Genomic DNA, 14,086 nt, shown 5'->3' on the forward strand with positions numbered 1-14,086 from the left:
TTTGTTTCAGATTCCACATGAGATCACATGGTATTTGTCTTTCTCTGTCTGATAGTTCACTTAGCATAATGCAAAGTCCATCCACGTTGTCATAAATGGCAAGACTGGCTTCTTCTAAAAGGCTGAATAATATTCAACTGTACATATACATACACCACAGCTTCTTTATCCATTCATCCACTGATGGACACCCAGATTGCTTCCATTCTTGGCTGCTGTAAATAATGCTATAATGAACGGGGGAATGCACATATCTTTCAGAGTCAGTGTTTCTGTTTCCTTTTAATAAATACTCAGAAGTAGAATTGCTAGATTGTATGGTAGTTCTATTTTTAATTTTTTTTTTTTTTTTTTGCAGTACACGGGCCTCTCACTGTTTGTGGCCTCTCCCGTTGCGGAGCACAGGCTCCGGACGCACAGGCTCAGCGGCCATGGCTCACAGGCCTAGCCGCTCCACGGCATGTGGGATCTTCCCAGACTGGGGCACGAACCCGTGTCCCCTGCATAGGCAGGCGGACTCTCAACCACTGCGCCACCAGGGAAGCCCTCTATTTTTAATTTTTAAAGGAAGGTTTACACTGTTTTCCATAGCAGCTATCCCAGTTTACATTCCCACCAATGGTACCACAGGGTTCCCTTTTCTCCACGTCCTTTTTAATTCTTGTCTTTTTGATAACAGCCATTTTAACAGGTGTGAGGTGATATACCTCATTGTGGTTGACTTGTATTTCCCTGATGATTCCTGATGTGGAGCATCTTTTCATGTATCTGTTTGCCATTTGTATGTCTTCTTTGGAAAAATGTCTATTCAGGTCCTCTGCCCATTTTTAAATTGGGTTGTTTGTTTGTTTTGATGTTGAATTGTGTGAGTTCTTTGTATATTTTGGGTATCAACCCACTGTCAGATATATCCTTTGCAAATATCTTCTCCAATTCAGCAAGTGGCCTTTTTGTTTTGTTGATGGTTTCTTCTGATGTGCAAGAGCTTTTTTGTTTGATGTAATCCCACTTGTTTATTTTTGCTTTTGTTGCCTTTGCTTTCTTGTCAAATCAAAAAATCACCAATAAGACCAATGTCAAGGAGCTTATCATCTCTGTTTTCTTTCTTCTATGGTTTCGGGTCTTACATTCAAGTCATTTTGCACTGATTATTTTGCATGAAAAAGATAGTAGTCCAGTTTCATTCTTTTGCATGTGGCTTCCCAGTTTTCCCCACACCATTTACTGAAGGGACTGTCCTTTCCTCATTTTGTATTCTTTGCTCTTCTGTCATAAATTAATTGACCACACAGGAATGGGTTTATTTCTGGGCTCTCTTTTCTGTTCTATTGATCTATGTGTCTGTTTCTATGCCAATACCATACTGTTTTGATTACTATAGTTTTGTAATACAGCTTGAAATCAAGAAGTATGATGCCTTTGTTCTTTCTCTAGATTGCTATGGCTCTTCAGGGTCTTTTGTGGTTTGATACAAATTTTAGGACTGTTTGATCTCTTTCTGTGAAAAATGCCATTGAAATGTTGATAGAGACTGCACTGAATCTATAGACTGTTTTGGATATTATGGACAATTTAACAATATTAAGTCTTCCAATCCATGAGCAAGTAATATATTTCCATTTACTTGTGTATTTTTCAATCTCTTTCATCAATGTCTTAACAGTTTTTGGTGTACAGGTCTTTCACCTCCTTGGTTGTATTTATCCCTAGATATTTTTTTCTTTTTGATGCAGCTGTAAATGGGACTGTTTTCTTAATTTCTCTTTCTGATAGTTCATTATTAGTGTATAGAAACTCAACAGATTTTTGTATCCTGAAATTGACTGAATTCATTTATTAGTTCTAACAGTTTTTTGGTGGAGTCTTTAGCATTTTCTATGTAATATCATGTCACCTGCAAACAGTGACAGTTTCCCTTCTTCCTTTCTGATTTGGATGTCTTTTCTTTCTTTTTCTTGCCTAACTGCTCTGACTAGGACTTCCCATATCATGTTGAGGAAAAATGGTAGGAGTGAGCATGCTTGTCTTATTCCTAATCTTAGAGGAAAAGCTCTCAGCCTTTCATTGATGAGTATGTTACCTGTGGGATTTTCATATATGTCCTTTATTAAGTTGAGGTACGTTCCCTCTATACCAACTTAATGTTGAGACTTTTTATGTTGAATTTTGTCAAATGCTTTTTCAGCATCTATTGAGATGATCACATGACTTTTATCCTTCATTTTGTTAACATGGTGTATCACACTGACTGATTTGTAGATGTTGAACCTTCCTTGCATCCCTGGAATAAATCCCACTTGATCATGGTATATGATCTTTTCAATAAATTGCAAATTCAGTTTGCTAATATTTTGTTGAGGATTTCTGCATCTATGTTCATCAGGATGATACTGGCCTGTAATTTTCTTTTCTTGTGGCATCCTTGTCTGGTTTTGGTATCAGGGTAATGCTGGTCTTGTAAAATGAGTTTAGAAGTGTTTCCTCCTCTTCTATTTTTTAGAAGAGTTTGAGGATTGGTATTAATTCATTAATTGGTATTAATGTTTGGTAGAATGTACCCATGAAGCCATCTGGCCCTAGACTTTTGTTTATTGGCAAGTTTTTGATTATTGATTCAATCTCCTTACGATAATCAGTATGTTCAGATTTTCAGTTTCTTCATGATTCAGTCTTAGAAGGTTGTGTGCTTGTAGGAATTTATCCATTTCTTCTAGATTGTCCAATTTGTAAATGTATAATTATTCATAGTAGTCTCTTATGATCCTTTATATTTCTGTTATCAGCTGTAACATCTATTTCTGATTTTATTTATTTGAGTCCTCTCTCTCTTGATGAGTCTAACTAAAGGTCTGTCAATTTTGTTTATCTCTTCAAATAACCAGCTTTTAGTTTCATTGATCTTTTCTATTGTCTTTTTAGTCTCTATTCATTTATTCCCACTCTGATCTTTGTATTTCCTTCCTTCTACTAACTTTGGGCTTCTTCTTGTTCCTTTAGGTGTAAAGTTGGATTGTTTATTTGAGATTTTTCCTTATTTCTTGATGTAGGCATTTCTCTCTATGTACTTCTTTCTTACAACTGCTCTTGCTGCATTCTACAAGTTTTGGTATGTTATATTTCCATTTTCATTTGTCTCAAGGTATTTTTCTAGTTCTCTTTTGATTTCTTCTTTGACCCATTGGTTGTTCAGTAGCATATTTAATCTCCATCTAATTGATCTCTAGTTTAATACCACTGCGGTCAAATTGGTTTTTAATAGTTTAATTTGACAACCTCTCTTAAAAAAAAAATTCACTAGGTGTGTTTTTCAAAAATAAATTTATCTATAATTAGTAATACTTATTTTATAGCTCTCAGTACTTGTGTTCATTAAAGTAGTTAATAATATTTCTCTGAAAAATATCTTACCTCTACCAGGTATGTGTATACATGTCATTTCATAGGAAATTTTATACTGGCAAATATTTCAAACAGCAATACCCTTTGTTCTCCCTGATGCTTCTAGACCATTTTTTTTTGTCTTTTCTCTGTAACTCCTTTTATGTCTATGCCATTGATTTGACCTTAGGCTTTTCTTCATTCCTCTTATCTACTGACCACCAGGACACTATCTTTTCAATATTGGTATCATGTTTACAACTACTCTCTTCTTCTTCCTCACAGACAGTAACAACTTCCATATTGCTGACCTTTTTAATACCGTGGCCCCACTGTATTAGAATTCACACTAATATTAGTATTTCTCTAATTATTACTTTCTCTCTAATTCTATTTTAGTTGTCTTCAGGACACCTGGCAACTGTTTTCTAAAAGGCCATCAATAATCTTCTAGTTACCCTGTCAACAGCCTCTTGTCGTATGAGTTATTACAATATCCCTTAGTTGATTTCCAGGACTTCACTCTCTCCCTTCCTTCCAATCATCTTTTAAGTATCACTGCCACTTCAGGCTTTCATGTTCAAAAGAGAAAATTATAGCCTGGAGAGGTTCCATGGCATGACCAAGGGCATATCACAGTTAAGTGACAAAGATGATTCTCTTGCCCCGGTCCAAGATGCTTTCTACTAATCAGGCTGTTTTATATAATAATGCAGAAATTCTCACTATATACAGGTATTTTCTTATCCCACTGCTAAAATTCCATGGTCTAACATCCCTGTGCAGACAGCCTCCATGACACATTCTTAGCAAATCACTGTTCAGTGTCTGCTTGAGTATGGTTAAAAGTGGGGGGTAAAGAACTGCAAATTAAGTTATCCCTTCCTGGGATAGCTCTCTTATAACTCTTTCATACCCCTTACTAAAACTGCTTACTCCAAACTTCTACTTATTGATCGTAGTTCTGCCTTTTGGGAGTTAATTTAAAAAACAATCAAATACTTTGTATGTATGAAAATCACTCCCATACCTTTCCTCTAGATCACTAACTTAAGCTATATATAAATTTAACATGTGTCAATTTTTTCTCACTTATTAAAACAAAATAGAGTACAATAAAGTGAAACAGTATTCAGGACAGAGACTCCAGCATTAAGTGGTCTTATAGCTCTGGTCTAATTACATTATGTAGATTATTACACCTAACACCTTAGGATGGATGATTTGAATGTCTAACAGATACAACACTTAACATGCCCAAAACCAGCCACTCTCCTTTCCCAAACTTGCTCCATCTGCAGCCTTTCCCATCCAAGTTGATGGTATCTCCATGCTTCTGTCTGATTCCTCATCAAAAAAAATTCCTGTACTCATTCTTGATCCCTCCTTTTCTACTGCACATACAAGAGTCAGGAAATCCTGTTGACTCTTCCTTCAAAACATCCAAGATCCAGCTGCTTCTCACCACTTCCAGTACTATCATCCTAGCCTCAGTCACCATTATCACTCACTTGGATTATGACAATATCCCTCTATTAACCTCATTTCAACCTTTGCTTCTTCTCTGCTCTCACAAAGAAAGCTAAGTAATCTTTTTAAGATTAAAATGTAAGTGATATCACTTTTGTCTATTTGAAACCTTCCAATAGCTTCCCAATTCACTCAGAGGAAGAGCCCATGTCCTCCTACACCATCTGCCTTCACCTAGCTCTGACTTAATCTACTACTATACTACTCCCCCAAGTCCAGTTACACTGGCCTCCTTTTTGCTCCTCACACACAACAGGCAGGTTATGCCACTGAATAATGACAGGGCTAACTTTCTTCAAGTCTTTGTTCCTGTTCCGTTTTCCCACTCTAATAATTTCCCATACCAATTATCAGCTTCTAGCATAGCATATTAATTACAGTTGAACCTTGAACAGTATGGGTTTGGAAGTGCAGAGATACATAGGTATTTTTCAATAGTAAATACTACAGAATTAAGTGGTCTGTGGTTGGATGACTACATGCATGTGGAGGAAGCGCAGATACAGAGGGCTGCCTATATGTTACATGCTGATTAACCCCAGCATTGTACAAGAGTCAACCGTAATTTATTTGTTGTTTGTTATGTTTTAACATCTGTCTCCCTCAACTAGAGTAAGCTTCTCAATAGCAGAGATTGTTTTGTTTTGTTCACTGGTGTATCTCAAGTTCCTAGAATAGTACCCTGGGACATCACAGACACTCTGTAAGTATTTTTTGAATAAAAAGATATCTGTCTCCTCTTTTCTTTTGACTTCCTGTAGAGAAAGTATTAACTATCCTAAAAATGGATATACAAATTTATTTCCAGTACAAACCAAGTGACTACAACCTGAAAGACATGGAATTAAATAAACAAGTGATATATATATAAAATAAATAAATAAATGAGCAAACAAGTGCTGAGTAGCCAGAAAAAGGAATTCCACAGACAAGTAAAGAAACTGACTGCATTCTGCTGCAAGACAACTTGCAAAAAGCAAATGTAGAAAAGTTTCATGAATCAAATAATAGTCTATATACTAAGCACTGAAGTCATATTGAGTAATAAGTAGTAAATATTTTTACTTGAATAAAATCACAAAATACAACTTAACAATTCATTGGCCTTAAATTAAGCCCTTCCTGAAGGAGTGTCCTGAGTGCCAGGAAAAAGGCCTCTGAAATTTCCTAATGACAAACATATTAAATAAAATTACCTACAAATAAGGCTGAAGACTCAATACCTGATGCCATCAGTCCCTATCCACCCATACTTATGGGAGAACCCTGCCTCATTATTAAGTTTAAGGCTCTCATTTGATTAGCAATACAATAACTCTATGATTGCTTCTAAAATTGACTCGTTGTTGAAATTCTAAAGTTTAGTCTTCAGAAATAAACTCCTAAAGTTCAAGTTGCCTCAAACCACACCCACACCCATTTCAGAACACACCATTCTTTACTGTTGGCTAAAACATCAAGACTCAACCCTCCAGTCTCCAGAACTCATTTGATTATAAAAATTAGATCTCTGCAAACTTTATAACTGTTTATCATTCAACACACTATTTAAATCTATTTTTTAATTTCTTAGTTTAAAACATTAAAATATTGTCTCTTGGAGCAAAACAAACCAATTTTAACATTTAAAATATTAAGTGTACAAAGGAGAATACAACTAGTCACTTATAATGTGAAAATACTTAGAAGCATATTCTTAAGCCAAGCTAAGGTAAAGGTCCTCTCTTGACTGATAAATCTGACATCTTGCTATCATGAAACTGTGCCCTGGATAATTTGGCTGCCAACAGGTTCCCTTGAGTCTTCCTGGCAATAAAGATTTACTGGTATCTCCCATTGTTTTAACTTCAATACGCTTCCTCTATGTGCATGTAATGAGAAATTACTTTTATTATAATGTGCTTGGTGTAGGGTATTAAAAGTGTTTACTTAGCAGTCATAATGTACAAAAATGGATGCCTGATAACTCTGCATCAATGACCTCACTAATTTAATTCTATAATTTCACGGGTATTCAACTCTCTTGACTTTACCTTTTCATTAGGAAATGATAAGATTTATTTTCTTAACATTTTCCCTATAGATCTGTTTGCAGTAAACATGGCTATTTATAATATTCATTTCTATAAAAGCAACACAAATTTAAGATTTTCATCATTTGTAAAGGAGGGCATGTAGGGCACAAATCTTGCATAATAATGACTTCAGCTCCAATACCTGACACATTTAGGCACTTAATAAATATACGTTTACTGAATGAGTAGTGCTTATAAACAAAACCCAACTACTTCTGTTAGAGTTTTCAGCACATTTTAAAGACCTCTGCTAAAATTAAATTATAAAAATGCAATATAATTTGTGGATTTACTATAAATTTAATGATTATAACCAGAAAAAAAAATTTATTCCAAATTAAATGTTTCAGCAAATAACCAAAATTTTAACAATGCCAATAACTATATCAAAAATACTTGGGAAGTAGCATCCTTTTTAAGAATTAAGGAATCAAGGAATCAATAACTAATTCTCATAGAACCTAGTTTAAAAATTTTTTACTGCTACCAAAGTACAGCAAAGCTAAATAATTTAAAACAATTTTCAGTAAAAATGTATCTTTTTTTAGTTATCAGTCTTGTTTTTTGCCGTTGTTCTTTTCTCCTTAGCAATAAAAAAAGGTTACAGAAATTTAATTAAAGCCTTTTAGTTTTGAGGTAGTTGAAGTCAGAGGGAAAACAGGGTTATCCCACTGAGTTACTATTCATGGTAAAGGACAACCACAAAGTAGCTTTACTTTGTTAACAGGTTGGGAGACAGTCTAAATTGAAAACAACATACTTCCCATGAGTTCTTTCATAACTTTTTTTTCAACTGTAAAGTTATGCAAATTAATTTCTCATTCTATTAAAATAATCTAACTAAACTATAACATTGTTTTCATTCACACTGTTTATACTGAATATAAGAGGCATCAATCAGCTGACCAAATGCTTGAACAAGGCAGACAGGATGGTTTAGGGAAGAAATTACAACAGAAAAAATGTCAGTAGCCTGATCATAAAACCCTTACCTTATCATATTGGCATACAACAACATTTTCTGTATCAAAGAGTTCCTGTCCTTCCTCATCACTCACATCATCTTCACTATTGAGGGGTTCCTAAAAATGAAAAAGGGAGAATTCATTTACTTATACTTCATGTATTACTAGAAAAGGCCCTTCTAATATTCAGAGAAAAGAAACACAAAGACCTTGATGTTCTTTGAGAACCAAGGGCCAGACAGATGCATATATACCATGAACATATTGTTAACTGGCTGTGTTAAGACTCTACCAATGTCACTGAAATTCCAGCAAGAAATTAAATACAATAATTAAAATAGTTAAGCTATATAATTTATAAGCCTGAAAAGATGTTTAACTTTACTTCCTTTATTCTTTCCTAATAGTACGAAAAGATGATTCTCTTTAGTAACTGTTTTAAGATGCCTAGAAATAGACCTAACAAAATATGAAGGTTTAATGAGATAATGGTAGTATGTACCACCAGAAGCAGCAGTGTAAAAGGGAAAACAATGGTGAAATTGGCATAGGAAAACAGGGTTATAAAACAGCTTGGCAGCCTGGATAGTTTTTACATTAAGGACTAGGACTAGGAATACAAATTAGTATTAGTGGAGGTTTAGAGCATAGTTAAGGCAATCATATTTAAAAAGAAGGAGAGGATCTCGGTCTCAGTATCAAAGAGAATTAAAGGCCAAGATCTAACTAGAGCATAAAATGACCAACTAAGTTAACCTTGACCTCAGTCATGGCAGAAAATAAAACATATAACTCTGATTTCTAATTAATGAAGAAAGAGAAGCTAGGACAAAATGAAGGTGGAAAGAAAAATAATCAAGATGATATTAAGTCTAGGCCTATACCTACTCACACACATGTATATGTATATATATTCTTTAATTTAAAATAGGTATCACCAATGTAAATGTAAAAAGAAAATTTACTGAGGTAAAATTCACCATTTAAACCATTCTAAGGAGTACAATTTGCACTTAGTACATTCATAATGTGTGCAATTACCACCACTATTGCCATTTCTAAGCAATATTATAGAGCTTAGGCAACAAGGCAAGAAAAACTACTTTTTCTCTTTTGATTTGACTGCCTACAGAAAAAGCATGAAAGAATCAAAAGAGGCCACCTGGTAAATAAAGATGAAGGTAGCCCCCAGCGCCCCCACCTGAAAACCCCATTTCCCTTGATCAACCCGCCGTGTCCAGGGAAGGAGCTGGGAAGCACAGCAAGGTTGCCTTAAGTACACGTGGGAAATCAAGAACTACGATATTTTTCTCTGTTCAAACAGCTTTTTAAAATTTGGTATGGTGTTTATAACAAAAAAGAAAATTGAAAAAAAAAATAAGTGAAGTAGCAGAAGCCTTTTGCTACTCATCATTAATCTAGGAAATAAAAATTAAAACCAAAATGAAACAAAAGTTTCTACCTACCAGACGCAAAAATTAAGCAGCCTGACAATGTCAAGTATTGGTGAAGATGTATAGACATATGCACCATTATACACACTGACTGCCAGAAGTGTAATTAGTACAACTATGTGGCATTTTATCGTAAGCTGAAGATAGGCATGCCTTATGATTCAGCAATTCAAGGTTTAGGTACAACACTTAGAGAAACTCTTACATGGGTCCCCAGAAGACACATACCAAAATATTTTATAACTGTAACAGTTAACAAGTCGAAACAACCCTAATGCCCAACACATCACAAAAATGGATAAATTTTTAACATTTAACAGTGAAAATAATTATAGGTATATGAAACAACTTAGATGAACCTCAGGAATACCATGTCGGCAAAAAAAATCAACTTGCTAAAGAATACACAATTATTTCACTTTATTATAAACAGACATGTAAAACAAAACAATATGCTCCTTAGGAATATAAATACATATGGTAAAATATAAAGGTAAGTTAGCGATAAACACAAAATTCATGAGCATGGTTACTCTGATGGCAGAAGGAAGAGGATGGGGATTGGAGACGGGCACCCAGGGGACTTTATTTAGGCAGTGGGATTTTTTTTTTTAACTAGATGTGGATATTGGGTTTTTTATATCATAAAATATTTTTATTTGTTTCATCTATTCAATATTTAATAAAACAGTATTCTTTAAAACAACATTACTTAGATCAGCGGTTCCCAACCTTTTTGGCACCAGGGACCAGTTTCATGAAGACAATTTTATCATGGATAAAAAATTGGAAGGGGAGGGGCTTCCCTGGTGGTGCAGTGGTTAAGAATCCGCCTGCCAATGCAGAGGACATGGGTTCGATCCCTGGTCTGGGAAGATCCCACATGCTGAGGAGCAACTAAGCCCGTGCGCCACAACTACTGAAGCCCACGCGCCGTGCTCCACAATAAGAGAAGCCACTGCAATGAGCAGCCCGCGCACTGCAATGAGGACCCAGCGCAGCCAAAAAAAAAAAAAATTGGTGGGGGATAGTTCAGACGGTAATGGAAGCGATGGGGAGTGGCAGAGGAAGCTTTGCATGCTCACCTGCCGCTCACCTCCTGCTGTACGGCCCAGTTCCTAACAGGCTGCAGACCAGTACCAGTACATGGACCAGGGGTTGGGGACCCCTGACTTAGATAATTTAGAAGAAGTCTGTACTAAGATAAACCAGAAGATTACATCTTAGGCTGCAGAAGGCAATTAACAGTGAAAACTGTGGTAAGACAAACACCATCTTGAATACAAGTAACTAAGCTGGAATACTGAGGAAAACAAAGATATAATCACACGCTTCTAAAAATACACAACAAAAAATCAATAAGAAAGGATGGTTTGATCAGGAAACTTGCACAAGCTTCTTAGATAGCCTCATCCACCAAAGGGCAGACAGCAGAAGCAAGAAGAACTACAATCCTGCAGCCTGTGGAACAAAAACCACATTCACAGAAAGATAGACAAGATTAAAACGAAGAGGGCTATGTAACAGATGAAGGAACAAGATAAAACCCCAGAAAAACAACTGAATGAAAAGGAGATAGGCAACCCTCCAGAAAAAGAATTCAGAATAATGATAGTGAAGATGATCCAGGACCTCAGAAAAAGAATGGAGGCAAAGGTCGAGAAGATACAAGAAATGTTTAACAAAGATCTAGAAAAATTAAAGAACAAACAGAGATGAACAACACAATAACTGAAATGAAAAATACACTACAAGAAAGCAACAGCAGAATAGCTGAGGCAGAAGAATGGATAAGTGACCTGGAAGATAGAATGGTGGAATTCACTGCTGCGGAAGAGAATGAAGAAAAAAAGAATGAAAAGTAACGAAGACAGCCCAAGAGACCTCTGGGATAACATTAAACACAACAACATTCACATTATAGGGGTCCCAGAAGAAGAGAGAAAGGACCCGAGAAAATATTTGAAGAGATTATAGTTGAAAACTTCCCTAACATGGGAAAGGAAATAGCCACCCAAGTCCACGAAGCACAGAGAGTCCCATACAGGATAAACACAAGGAGAAACAAACCAAGACACACAGTAATCAAACTGGCAAAAATTAAAGACAAAGAAAATTATTGAAAGAAGCAAGGGAAAAATGACAAATAACATACAAGGGAACTCCCATAAGGTTAACAGCTAATTTCCCAGCAGAAACTCTACTAGCCAGAAGGGAGTGTCATGATATACTTAGATGAAAGGGAAGAACCTACAACCAAGATTACTCTACCCAGCAAGGATCTCACTCAGATTCGACAGAGAATTCAAAAGCTTTAGAGACAAGCAAAAGTTCAGAGAATCTAGCACCACCAAACCAGCTCTACAACAAATGCTAAAGGAACTTCTCTAAGTGGGAAACACAAGAGAAGAAAAGGACCTAAAAAACAAACACAAAACAATTAAGAAAATGGTCATAGGAACAAACATATCAATAATTACCTTAAAATGTGAATGGATTAAATGCTCCAACCAAAAGACACAGGCTTGCTGAATGGATACAAAAACAAGACCCATATATATGCTGTCTACAAGAGATCCACTTCAGACCTAGGGACACATTCAGACTGAAAGTGAGGGGATGGAAAAAGATATTCCATGCAAATGGCAATCAAAAGAAAGCTGGAGTAGCAATACTCATATCAGATAAAATAGACTTTTAAAATAAAGAATGTTACAAGAGACAAGGAAGGACACTACATAATGATCAAGGGATCAACCCAAGAAGAAGATATAACAATTATAAATATACATGCACTCAACATAGGAGCACCCCAATACACAAGGCAACTGCTAACAGCTATAAAAGAGGAAATCAACAGCAACACCATAATAGTGGGGGACTTTTAACACCTCACTTACACCAATGGACAGATCATCCAAACAGAAAATTAACAAGTAAACACAAGCTTTAAATGACACAATAGACCAGATAGATTTAATTAATATTTATAGGACATTCCATCCCAAAACAGCAGATTACACTTTCTTCTCAAGTGTGCACAGAACATTCTCCAGGATAGATCACATCTTGGGTCACAAATTAAGCCTGAGTAAATTTAAGAAAACTGAAATCATATCAAGCATCTTTTCTGACCACAATACTATGAGAGTAGAAATCAACTACAGGGGAAAAAAATGTAAAAACCACAAACACATGGAGGCTAAACAATATGTTACTAAATAACCCAGAGATCAACGAAGAAATCAAAGAGGAAATCAAAGAATACCTAGAGACCAATGATAATGAAAAAACGACGATCCAAAACCTATAGGATGCAGCAAAAGCAGTTCTAAGAGGGAAGTTTATAGCTATACACGCCTACCTCAAGAAACAAGAAAAATCTCAAATAAACAATCTAAATTTACGCCTAAAGGAACTAGAGAAAGAACAAAGAAAATCCAAAGTTAGCAGAAGGAAAAAAATCATAAACATCAGAGCAGAAATAAATGAAATAGAAACAAAGAAAACAATAGCAAAGATCAATTACAGTAAAAGCTGGTTCTTTGAGTAGATAAAATTGATAAACCATTAGCCAGATCCATCAAGAAAAAAAGGGAGAAGACTCAAATCAATAAAATTAGAAACGAAAAAGGAGAAGCTACAACAGTCACCACAGAAATACAAAGTATCCGAAGAGACTACTACAAGCAACTCTATGCCAACAAAATGGACAACCTGGAAGAAATGGACAAATTCTTGAAAGGTATAACCTTCCAAGACTGAAGCAGGAATAGAAAATATGAACGGACCAATCACAATTAAAGAAATTGAAACTGTGATTAAAAATCTTCCAACAAACAAAAGTCCAGGACCAGATGGCTTCACAGGTGAATTCTATCAAATATTTAGCGAAGCGCCAACACCCATCCTTCTCAAATTCTTCCAAAACATTGCAGAGGAAGGAAGACCCCCAAACTCATTCGATGAGGCCACCATCACGCTGATACCAAAACCAGACAAAAATACTACAAAAGAAGAAAATTACAGACCAATACCACCAATGAATATACATGCAAAAATCCTCAACAAAACACTAGCAAACAGAATCCAACAACACATTAAAAGGATCATACACCATGATCAAGTGGGATTTATCCCAGGGATTCAAGAATTCTTCAATATATGCAAATCAATCAATGTGATATACCATGTTAACAGATTGAAGAATAAAAAACATATGATCATCTCAATAGATGCAGAAAAAGTTTCTGACAAAATTCCACACCCATTAATGACAAAAACTCTCCAGAAAGTGGGCTGACAGGGAACCTACGTCAACATAATAAAGGCCATATACGACAAACCCACAGTAAACATCATTCTCAATGATGGAAAACTGAAAGCATTTCCTCTAAGATCAGGAACAAGACAAGGATGTCCACTCTCACCTCTATTATTCAACATAGTTTTGGAAGTCCTAGCCACGGCAATCAGAGAAGAAAAAGAAATAAAAGGAGCACAAATTGGAAAAGAAGAAGTAAAACTGTCATTGTTTGCAGATGACATGATACTATACATAGAGAATCTTAAATATGCCACCAGAAAACTACTAGAGCTAATCAATGAATTCGGTAAAGTTGCAGGATACAAAATTAATGCACAGAAATCTCTTTCATTCCTTTACACTACTGATGAAAATTCT

At 35.5% G+C, this 14,086-nt stretch overlaps 1 protein-coding gene across 2 annotated transcripts in view; it reads right to left on the bottom strand.

The window, feature by feature from the left end:
- The window catches only part of GTF2A1 (general transcription factor IIA subunit 1), a 54,212-nt gene that overhangs the window by 4,980 nt on the left and 35,146 nt on the right, over window positions 1-14,086 (bottom strand). For both annotated transcript variants that reach the window (XM_029238563.1, XM_029238562.1), the window contains exon 8: window positions 7,976-8,065. In XM_029238563.1, coding sequence (XP_029094396.1) covers window positions 7,976-8,065 — 90 coding nt within the window. The remainder of the gene's footprint in view (window positions 1-7,975; window positions 8,066-14,086) is intronic.

Source organism: Monodon monoceros, unplaced genomic scaffold (assembly GCF_005190385.1).
Source record: "Monodon monoceros isolate NGI ecotype Baffin Bay Population unplaced genomic scaffold, NGI_Narwhal_1 Super_Scaffold_21, whole genome shotgun sequence".
NCBI lineage: Eukaryota > Metazoa > Chordata > Mammalia > Artiodactyla > Monodontidae > Monodon > Monodon monoceros.